The sequence below is a fragment of the Mercenaria mercenaria genome, chromosome 8 (assembly GCF_021730395.1).
Source record: "Mercenaria mercenaria strain notata chromosome 8, MADL_Memer_1, whole genome shotgun sequence".
Lineage (NCBI taxonomy): Eukaryota > Metazoa > Mollusca > Bivalvia > Venerida > Veneridae > Mercenaria > Mercenaria mercenaria.
Window position 1 is genome coordinate 7203324 of NC_069368.1, and position 12386 is coordinate 7215709.

General features: G+C 36.1%; 1 protein-coding gene across 8 annotated transcripts in view; it reads right to left on the reverse strand.

The window, feature by feature from the left end:
- LOC123523117 (transient receptor potential cation channel subfamily M member 3-like) overlaps positions 1-12386 on the reverse strand; it is a 213839-nt gene that overhangs the window by 50150 nt on the left and 151303 nt on the right. For all 8 annotated transcript variants that reach the window (XM_053549301.1, XM_053549300.1, XM_053549298.1 and 5 more), the window contains one exon: positions 12023-12151. In XM_053549301.1, the coding sequence (XP_053405276.1) occupies positions 12023-12151 (129 nt within the window). The remainder of the gene's footprint in view (positions 1-12022; positions 12152-12386) is intronic.

A 12386-nucleotide genomic window follows, 5' to 3' on the forward strand; every position in this document is an offset into this window, starting at 1 on the left:
GAATTCTATCAAAAATATATTAGAGTTATGGGATTGTAACCACAAATGCAGATGATGATTATAAAGAAATATTTTAACTTCAGTCATACCTTGAAGTACCTAATAGTCTAAAACGAAGCTTTGGAAAAAATTTACATGAAAATAATTCAAGTATAACACTTTGTGACCTTGACCTTGGCTATAATGGGCCCAGCCCCTGCACATACTTTGCTTGTATGCTGGACAATGTTTATGTGAACTTACAGTAAGACATCAGCAATAGTAACAAAGATATGACAGAAAACCAAAGGTTGCCGAAAAACTTTAACCTTAAAAATAACCCAAAGTATAACACCTTGGTGACCCTGACCTTATGTATACTGGGCCCAGCCCCTGCACATACTTTTTTGTATGCTGGACAATGTCTATGTGAACTTACAGTAAGATATAAGCAATAGTAACAAAGATATGATAGAAAACCAAAGGTTGCCGAAAAACTTAATCTTAAAAATAACCCAAGTATAACACCCTGGTGACCTTGACCTTATGTATAATAGGCCCAGCCCCTGCACATATTTTGTTTGTATGCTGGACAATGTTTATGTGAACTTACAGTAAGATATAAGAAATAGTAACAAAGATATGAAAGAAAAACAAAGGTTGCCGAAAAACTTTAACCAAGAAAGCTTACACCAATGCCGACACAAGTAGAAAAGCACCCCTTTTCTCCTTAAAGTGGAGCTAAAAATGACTCCCCCTACCCTTGTTTACAGTATTATGATGAAACCCACCCAGGTGACCAAATTACAATAGAACAATTAACAAATGCCAAGAAATTTTGCTGACAACCAGTCAAAAGCATTTTATTTAATTATCTGAAATCTGTTGGTTATAAACAAGAGAACTGAAAGTCGCTCAATGCCACAAAGCCAACCCTTCTTCTACTGTACTTACTGAAAAAGCTTTTCAAAAGGGAGCTAAGTGCTCTATTCAGAAAGAACAATATGGACATAACATTAGGAATTATGACAACAGAAAGGACTATTTTCTGTAATATTGATATTTTCAGAACAAATATCCTACAGCTAATGTGTTTTTATTTGTTCAGGAAATAGTCCCATCTCACTAGAAGTGCTGAGCAATCAATTCATAATGTTTACAATAAAAGATAGTGAAAAAGTTATCACTTTGTCCAACAGGAACCCTCTTTTAACTTTTGTGTATGTTCTGTGGGTACAAGTGTTACCCCCAAAAAATTGTATAATTCTTATGTCAACATTTTGTTCTGCCACTGTTTACACATATCTAGCTGCCAAAAGCTTTGTATTAAGTTAAACATTACTTTATATAGACTAAAGTCTACATGAATACATCTGAACCAGCCTTTGTGGCCACCTGTATTAAGAACTGGCAATACAGAAGTCCTCTACAGATGAAAAAATTAATTTACTTGACCTTCAATAGTGACCTTGACCTTTGACCAACAACGATGGGTCATGTGTGTGACACATAGTCTTATCATGGGGAACATTTTAGTACGAAAAAATTCTTCAATGCAATTACCAGTAATGGCGCAGAAACAAAATTTTTACTTGAACTTGAACAGTGACCTTGACCTTTAACCATACTTTAACCAAGTATAGATCATACGTTGACAAATTGTCTCATTGTGGGGAATGTTTGTTTGTAGTACTAAGATAATCCATCAATGCATATCCTTAGGAAGGCCAGCACATTTTTACACAATCTCACCAGGCATTCGTTTGTTTTTGACAACACAGAAAATGATAGTCAGATGACCTTCAGCTTTTCCCGAAGTAAAGAAAATGGGAGTACACAGGGTAAACCTGAAAACGAGTCGCATTTGCATTGGTCAAAAGCCAGGGTTCACATGCAGGGGTCACCCCATCTAAATGCATGCGCGTGGACTTCTTTTTTCTCCTTTTTCTTTGTTCTTTTGCTGGTGAGGAGTCAATTTTCAGCACTTTCTAACAATTTGAAATTGTTTCCAGAAAATATTTTGCTGTTTGCTGTATATATGATTATTGGTATTTTTGTTGTTTTCTTTTAGAAGGAAACAGTCTTTCTGTCAAAAACAGATATATTTTCATTAATTGCATTTTGTGGAATGCATGTATGGTGATTTAACCTTAAGAGACCGAATCCACGAAAAGGTGGCATAAGATTGAATAGATTATATGTCGCTATAACACCGCAAGGCATAAATCCATGGGAAAGTTGCATAAAATTGAATAAATTATATACACTTATAACACTGTGAGGCATAAATCCAAGGGAAAGTGGCCTAAGATTGAATAAATTATACACCGTTATAACACTGCGAGGCATAAATCCAAGGAAAAGCTGCATAAGATTGAATAAATTATATGCTGTTATAACATTGCGAGGCATAAATCCACAGAAGTGGCATTAGGTAAATCATATACTGTTATAATGTTGAGAGGCATAAATCCATGGAAAGCATAAGTTACATGTGACTTTCCTTACCAAGAAAAGGACCAGACATGTAAACACAATATTATTTAGAAACAACATGTACTTACAAACTTTGCAATATACCTTATAAGCTCAAAGCATTGACTAGAGGGTCATAATTCCACTATTAATAATTTGACTGTCACATGTTTTGTTACAAATATTAAATATATTAATTCTTTGTTATTTCTTACATTCATTAATTCTTATTTCAGATATCTGACATTGTATTACTGATATTGTACTAATTCAGGAGCCATACCTCTAGCTGTAATCAAACTTGTCTAAGACTTTGTAAACATAATTTATACATTCTGTATCCACGTTTGGCAGCAACAGAATATAATGAGGTGGACAGAACCTGATACAGGACGGTTTTATCATTTAATCATTGTCTCCATTTGAAATAAATTTACTCCTAATTTTTAATTGCACAGGCAAGTTCTTTTACCATTTTCTCATATAATGGAAGCAACCTAATATCAAAGACAAAGGAACAGTATTGATTATCAAATACAACAAAGCAAAGTAAGTTATCTAAGACAATGGAGCATTTACTGTGACAATAAATAAGCTATTTATGCATCAAATAATCATGAATATTTAAATTGTTCTTTAAACAAGGATTCAATTCTGAGTGGGTTCAGACAGGTACAACGCAATTAGCTTTAAAATGCACTTTACAATGTTAGAGCATGTTCAACTGTCACATCATGCTGTCAATGAGTTTAAACAATGAGGTGTCTGGTGCCAATGGAATTTTTCAAATGGCACACTTGGGACAATCAGACATATTTCAACACTAATTCATGATAAAGTAGAACAATGAAATGATGTAAGCCCCGTCATATATCTGGGCTTGCCTTTAATACTGATAGTAAAACAATTGAATGATGTAAATCTGGTCACATGTTGGAGGACTATTTGTTTCTATCATGTGACATTTATAATACAGTGAAACCTATATCAAGCAGCCAGCCAAGGGAGCCACACAATCTGGTTGTATGTGGTTGGTGGCAGCTGAAGTAAAGTTTGAATTAGAACAAAAAGTCAATTTGGAAAGGATGTTGGCTTGCTGTTTAAGGCAATTGACAGCTTAATACAGGTGCCTGCTCATTTAATGAGGACCCATCAAACACTTAATGAGAAGAAGTTGTTTAAAGGTACTTCTGTTTTAAGATCTAGTGATCCAAAATGGGGTCAAATGTCTCCGTGTGAATAAAATTGCAAGAAGACCTTATAATGACGCTACAAAACCTCCATAATAGGGTTCATGAGAAGAAGTTGTTTAAATTATTTCTAATTCTAGCTATAACAGCCCCTTTAGCAGCCCCTAACAAGTGCCATGTGTTCCCATTTAAATAAATTTAAGTCAGGACATTATAATGATACTACATACCAGGAAGGTTCATCAAATGCTACTAGTATTTGAGAAGAGCTGTTTCAATGTTTAAAGTTTTTTTCTATTTTTACTTCTAGTGGCCCCTTCAAGGGGCCAAAATACCTCCCCCACAATTATAAACAAGACTTCCGCTAAGTGGGGCAATATACACACGAAGGGCTTTATCAGAGGATGGGAGCAAAATTTAAAGAACTTGACTGTTGAAGCCTGTAGGACTGAAACAACAAAAGGAAGAAATTCCAAAAAAAAATCTAAGTCCACTAAAAAATCCTTACCAGATACAGACATGTCAGAATACACCTAACAAGAGTGCTAGAATGTCACAATATAAGTCCGTCAAAGCAAATTAGCAAATAACACCTATATTTGAAAATGGAATCTTAATTTTGTAGTTGTTTAGTAATTATTGTAATTCTTTTGTTTTTATAAGTCCACAAAAAAATCCTTACCAGGCAGAGATACCTTAAAATACACCTAAAATTTGAATGTAACATCTATGTTGTACCACAGAAAAGTGGTCGTGGTTTTGTCCTATGGTCAATTATAAAAAAGTTACAATATAGGTTATTTATAGTAACAACTAAGGGAAGTTAATCTTAAAACAAGAGGACCATGATGGTCCTGAATCGCTCACCTATCCCCACATGACCCAGTGCTGAACTGAGTATGACGTCGTTATTTCTATTATTTGACATAGTGATGTAGTTTTTGAGCACATGTGACCTAGATATCATCAAGATAAAAAATTCTGACCAATTTTCATGAAGATCCATTAAAAAATATGGCCTCTAGAGAGGTCACAAGGTTTTTCTATTTTCAGACCTACTGACCTAGTTTTTGACCGCACGTGACCCAGTTTCAAACTTGACCTAGATATCATCAAGGTGAACAATCTGACCGATTTTCATGAAGATCTCTTGAGAAATATGGCCTCTAGAGAGGTCACAAGGTTTTTCTATTTTTAGACCTACTGACCTAGTTTTTGACCCCACGTGACCCAGTTTCGAACCTGACCTAGATATCATCAAGGTGAACATTCTGACCAATTTTCATGAAAATCCATTGAGAAAGATGGCCTCTAGAGAGGTCACAAGGTTTTTCTATTTTTAGACCTACTGACCTAGTTTTTGACCCCACGTGACCCAGTTTCGAACTTGACCTAGATATCATCAAGGTGAACATTCTGACCAATTTTCATGAAGATCTCATGAAAAATTTGGCCTCTAGAGAGGTCACAAGGTTTTTCTATTTTTAGACCTACTGACCTAGTTTTTGACCCCACGTGACCCAGTTTCGAACTTGACCTAGATATCATCAAGGTGAACATTCTGACCAATTTTCATGAAGATCTCATGAAAAATTTGGCCTCTAGAGAGGTCACAAGGTTTTTCTATTTTTAGACCTACTGTCCTAGTTTTTGACCGCACGTGACCCAGTTTCGAACTTGACCTAGATATCATCAAGATGAACATTCTGACCAACTTTCATAAAGATCCCATGAAAAATGTGACCTCTAGAGTGGTCACAAGCAAAAGTTTACGCACGCACGCACGCACGCACGCACGGACGACGGACGCCGCGCGATCACAAAAGCTCACCTTGTCACTTTGTGACAGGTGAGCTAAAAACAAGAGCGCCGCCAAGCGGGGCAATATACGCCAGAAGGCTTACATCATAGGATAGGAGCAAAATTTTAAGAACTTGACTGTTGAAGCCCCAAAGGACTGGAACAACAAAAGGAAAACTTCAAAAAACAAATCTAAGTCCACAAAAAAAAATTCAAAGTCTACAAAAAAATCTTTATCAGGTACAGGTATGTAAAAATACACCTTAAAATTGGAGGTACCATCCATGTTGTACCACAGAAAAGTGGTCTCGGTTTTTCCCTACGGCCAATAATAAAAAAATTTCAAAATAAGCTATTTATAGTAACATAAAAGGGAAGTAATTCAAAAAAAAATTATTGTAAGTACAAAAAATGAGATCTGCCAAATAAAAACAAGAGCACTGCAATGCAGAGCAATATACACAAAGCAAAGTCATATATGACCTTTGACCCTTAAGTGTGACCTTGACCTTGTAGCGAGTCATCCGGAACATGCGCTCTGCACATCGTTGCAATGTGGTGAACATTTCTGCCAAGTTTCTTTGAAATCCTTCCAGCAGTTTAAGAGTTACAGAGCGGACATGAAACAAACTGATATGACTTTTGACCCCTAAGTGTGACCTTGACCTTGAAGCAAGTCATCCGGAACATGCGCTCTGCACGTCATCTTGGTGTGGTGAACATTTGTGTCAAGTTTCTTTGAAATCCTTCAAGGGGTTCAAGAGTTACAGAGCGGACACGAAACAAACTGATATGACCTTTGACTCCTAAGTGTGACCTTGACCTTGAAGCGAGACATCCGGAACATGCGCTCTGCACGTCGTCTGGGTGTGGTGAACATTTGTGTCAAGTTTCCTTGAAATCCTTCAAGGGGTTCAAGAGTTACAGAGCGGACACGAAATTGCTAACGGACAGACGGACAGACGGACGGACAGACGGACACCAGCGTCATAACATAATACGTCCCTTCGGGCGTATAAAAATTATTGTAAGTGAACAAAAAAGGGATCTGCCAAATAAGAACACTGCAATGCAGAGCAATATACACACAAAACAAAGTCATATGACCATTGACCCCTATGAGTGACCTTGACCTTAAAGCAAGCCATCTGTAATATGCGCTCTGCATGTCATCTTGATGTGGTGTACATTTGTGCCAAGTTTCTTTGAAATCCTTCAAGCAGTTCAAGAGTAACAAAGGGGACATGAAACAAACTCATATGACCTTTGACCACCAAGTGTGACATTGACCTTGAAGCAAGCCATCTGAAACATACCCTCTGCACATCGTCTCGATGTGGTGAACATTTGTGTAAAGTTTCTTCGAAATCCTTCAAGGGGTTCAAGAGTTACAGAGCGGACACTGAATTGCTAACGGATGGACAGACAGACGGACACCGGGGGTATAACATAATATGTCCCTTCGGCATATAAAAATTTGGGAGAAGATCTTACAATGATGTTACAGACCAAAGTGTGATGAAAATCCATCAAGGAGGTCAAGACTTTAAGCTCTAGTGACTTCAAAAATTGGCAAAATTCCCCCATTTGAATAAATTTGGAAGAGGACCTTGTAATTATGCTGCAGACCAAATCTGATGAAGATCCATCAACTGGTACATTAATGTTATTCAAAGGTTTTCTATTATAATAGAGATCAAGCAAGCATTTGACAATACCAAACATTTATGCAAATCAGGCAAACTTTTCTCTCCAAAAGGTGTTTGTTATTCTCAGATTGCACTGTACATATTTTAATTCAACACATATATAAACATTTTTATCTTTTATTTATCTCAAAAACGATAACGTTGCGCTATTCTAAAGGTAACTACTACCTGGTCAAATATCAGTTATTCTCCAGTTAAAATAGAAAGAGCAAGTATCAACCTACAAATATAGACCGTAACTAAACAGTTTATTTAAGCATTCACAGGAATTTGAAGAAGTTACGACTTCACACCATGCCAAAGGTACTTTCACATATTATCGCAGCTGAAGTTATTTTAAACAAATTTAAGTAAGTTTGACATTTTTGCTGTACTATAATTACACATCAGAACAGGTTTATAATTAATTTGTTGACGTCACAACAAAACAAAAGGTACCTATTTTCATAGAATTTAAATTGAATTCATTTTAAATTTTTAACCCCTATATACTGGACATGATTGATTCTGCCTTTGCAACAAGTGCAGATCTTGAGCAGCCTGCACATCTGCACAGTCTGATCATGATCTGCATTGTTTGCCATTCAGTCAGCATCGTTTTGGTATGCACTCCTTTTAACAGTTAATGGTACTGTCCGCATTGAAAGATGGGAAAGTTCATTATAGAAATTTAGCAGGGTAAGGGTTAATGTGATCTGCTTTTACTCTCAGACAGCATGTTTTACATTCAATATGAATAATTTTATAAGAAAATGGAAGTGTAAGTATCAAATTTTGTCATATTTCATACTATACTTAAATGCCTTCTAAGGCAGCACTTTTCTCACTTCTAACCTGAAGTCTAACCTGAAGTTGTAGGCACATATATTTGTTGCCAAGGGAAATAAATCAAGAACTGTGGATCAGTCTGCAGACACTATCTGAAAATACTATACAATGGACAGGGATCAGTCTACAAAGCAATTACATGTTTGTAGGTTAATCTATTTTCAGAATGTTTCAAGCACCTGATTATACACAAACTGTGTCAGTGAGACTGTCAGAAGTTCTTGCTGATATAGGAGTAGATGAAAGAACTGTGCTAAAAAGAAGAAGAACATGGATGCTGATGGAATCTATATGTAACAGTGCACTAAATGATATAAATAAAACAGTGTATCACTTAGGCAGTCAGTCTGAGGGAACTACTACACTGGGACTTTATTCAGACACTGACAATCTTTTCTGTGTTACTGGTTTCAATCTGATAGAAGACTGGAGTGACTGGCAACCCGGTGTAGTAAATCTATTGATGCTTCAGGATGACACTGTATCACCTGGTTACTGTTTATTACAATTTCTGAGGGATGATGTTCCTCTTCCATACGATGATGTATCTAGTGAATACCATTTCACAGACAGGTCAGAGAGATTACTATTAAGGAATACATTGCCGTCTGTAGAAGTAGCACAAACAGCAGCAGCAGATGGAGCAGCAGCAGCAGAAGTATCAGCTTATGGTCCAGCTTTAGGAGTAGGACATGGTCCAGCATATACACGAACTGGACAATCTGGGTTTCATGACTTTGATACTGTTTTTGCTTTACCCTGTCAAACATGGCCTTTACAAGCTAGACAATGGTTAGACCAGCAAGGTGTAGGACATTGGCCTTCAGATGATATGAAGAGAATTGTAGCAACACTGGTGTTTGATGTGGAGTTGGAAGCAAGCAAAGTGAAAACCGGAGCTTGAATGGAGAAATCAACATCTACTTAGCAAAAGGTGTTGATGTCAACACTCAATATCACACAGATTTGGTGCTTATGTGTGATAAGATGATATTAAAAAAATCATCAAGCCACTCTATGAAGATACTATTTCAAGTTTTATGTGTAAAACAGTTTTGTTTCATTTAACTGCAAAAGCACAGGCTAATTTATGGACAGAAAATAACTTACTTCTTTGTCTATCATTGTGTCTTTCAGTTCTGTACAACAGTGTGTTGAATGACAACTGTCCACATTTCATTATACCAGGAAACAATCTGATGGTAGGACATATTGTTCAAGAATCTAAACCTCACATTCTTGAAATATTGCAGTACATTATAAACAGTGAAGGAACAACATTACTAGGGATTAAGTGTGATGATCTTGGTTCAAGACTTCAGCTAAAAATGAATAATTTATACTTATATAATGTATGCCCATTCAAAATAAGTGACATAGTTTCAGGAATATTGTTAAACTCAAATGCACAGATAATTGATTTTAGTATAATAACAAATGTACATGATATTAGCAGCAGCAGCTATGAAGTAGCTATACAAACATTACGGACATATATTTTCAAACTAGTCATTTCTTCTAATCAATGTCAAGGACTTGACAGAACAGCTTGTATCCTTCTTGCACCATGGTTCTGTACAACACTGGGATCTGTCCTGGCCTCCCTCAACATTCAACAGTACAATGGTATATCAGCAGAAGCTCTCAGCTGGATCTCACTGGGTCTGAACACTGATGTTGCATCTAGTAAACTGAAGCTAGCATCCATGTTTTACTGTATAGGGGATACTCAAAGAACAGAAATAGTACTCAGAGATATTGAAGGACACTATGACCTTAACATTGTTGAGCCTATTTGCAAATGTTGCGATTTCATTCATCTAGCTCTGAGAGAAGGATTTAATGCAATATGTGACAATCATAATGAAGAAGCTCTACAATATGCTACAGCATTCTGTGTGAGATTTCTGCCATGTGAAATTAACTGTGTTCCAGAAGAACTAAAGTATGAACTGTTCAGATCTACAGAAATCAGAGACCCATCTGACTACTGGTTGGACTTGGTGGTGGTGGATTCTCTCCCTTACCTGTACTTTCTACAATACAAGACCTACAGCTATCTTAGGAGACAAGATGAAAAGCAAAGAGCACTTTCCAACCTTATCAGGCCATTAGCTTCTTCATATGAAACCATTTTACACTCCAAACAAGTTTCAAATCCAGAGAGGTGAGGGGCAAGTGATTCCAAGTCAGCAACATCAACCACTCAGCCACAACAGTCCCACCTTGTAGTCTTTATTTATATGTTTAAATAAACATTTATACAATATACATTTATAATGGAAAAGAAACTGTACATCTTTAGGTCTAGAAGGTATCTGTTTACAGGTGGTCTTACTCACAGCTTTGAGTGTACTTAAATAGAAATGATGGAACAGAATCAGACAGTTACAGTTGAATCTGCCTAAGTCTTCACCTGTATTATACAGCCACATGCCTTAAGCAGCCAGTTAGCTAACTTCCCACACTGACTTTATATTTTAATTTCAACTTAAGTCTTAAAAAGCCACCTGCCTGTCACTCCCGTGTCTGGTTGCTTAATACATGTTTTACCGTATCTATATAAAATAAGACAACAAACCTTGTCTAAATGGAAATATAATAACACACAATTATAGTAATTTAAGCTTGCATTGCAGTTCTGAAACAACATGCACATTAATGACATTATCTCGGGTCTGACTAAGTACAGCAAAGTAACGCTCATATCAAAACCTGTCGTTAGAAAATTTATTTAGCACAAGGACAAAAAAAAATACAGACCAAAAAAAATCAGGCAAATAGTAACTTGTGATGGTATTTAATCATTCTATCTGCACTGGTGTTGGGAGATCCATATAGAAAATAACAAAAGCATGCCTTGTGTTTGTAATTAAATATTTACATGTTAAGTTAAGACTATGTTAGCATCTGAAAACCAAAAATATCAGAAAGTACCAAATATAAATATAAACAAATTTTAAAATCTTTCATTAGTAGGATCATTCCACACAAGATTAGCTTAGAATAAATCTTCCAGATTTACGATTTGCAAGTTTGTCCAAATCATCTGGTCCAGATCTATACTGAACTAATTATATCAATATACTTTTATACTAAAATCAATGGCAAATGTTGCCTTTAAGCAGTCGCAACAATTTGCAAATTAAATTTGGTTTGGACATAGAAATTCTCTAAACTGACTTACCCAATACCAAAAGCCTTAGTGCATGCTTATTGCTATATTTAGAATGAAAAATTCTATTGATTAGCATATCATGAAATAAACACGTGAAACTGGCTGAATCTTCATAATTATATGAGGTCACCTTAAATTCTTGAATCTCCATAGAAAATAATTCTTATGAAAGTGTAAAGTGGGAACCTTTTGTTCCAGGCACAATTTCCTGGTTTATTTCTCACTATCAACTGCATTATTTTCAAGGCGCTACCTAGACTAACCAACATAACAGATCAGGTACATCAAAAGCAGAGGGAAAATGATACTACTATAGAAATAGTTTTTTCTCTTTTGGGGGTGTGGAGGGTGTTAATGTAACTTAGCCACAATCATAGGGCATAGGGCGACTTTCCAGCTTTTGATGGTGGAGACCCCAGGTGCCCCTCTGGGCACAATTTAAGCCACCTGAGCAGAACTACTGACCTTTCATAGCAAGCTGGATGGTTTCCTCACATGAAATAATAATGATCGTCGAACTGAGAAAATGTTTTGCATATTTGTTTTCTTTTTGGTTGGGGTGGCATTGGGGTGAATAAGCTGAAAAAGGAATATTTGTATGGAAAGGAATAAACAAACTGAAGTCTTAGCAATTAGTCTTTCTTTATGACCAACACTAAAATTGCACTTGGGCAAGTGGTTTTTGTAAAGGGACAAACCAAATTTCAAACTGCTCTGTATTTCATGTCATTTTCCTTCTTGAAGTCCTACTGGCAGCTAATTCTGTAATCCACATTTTATAGATGAGCAAGTGCAAAGATGCACGCACCATGGCAGAACCCTCGCCTTAATAAAAGCCATCAACAGTAGTTTAATAAATTTACCTGTCTGATTTTTTCCATAGCGAGAGTGCCTATGTAGACCATGACGTAGTATTCTTGCCAGCGGGGAGTAGGTAATGTCTGTCCCAACACAATATACGTGTACATAAACAGGAAGACAAAGTAAAACAACTGAAATGCATAAAGAAAATATGAATGATTTCCATTTTGCAAAAACAAGATGGTCCCTTTTTTATTAAAATACCATATCATGCATTATACACTGTATACCTTGAAATGATTAATTTTCGTGGTGGACTAATTTTCCTAAATTTCATAGTCAAGTCAATCTACAGAATTAAGTAAACATGTTAAATTCCCATTTCTTTTTATGATCAGAAGTTGAAATCCACAAACTCAAATCTCC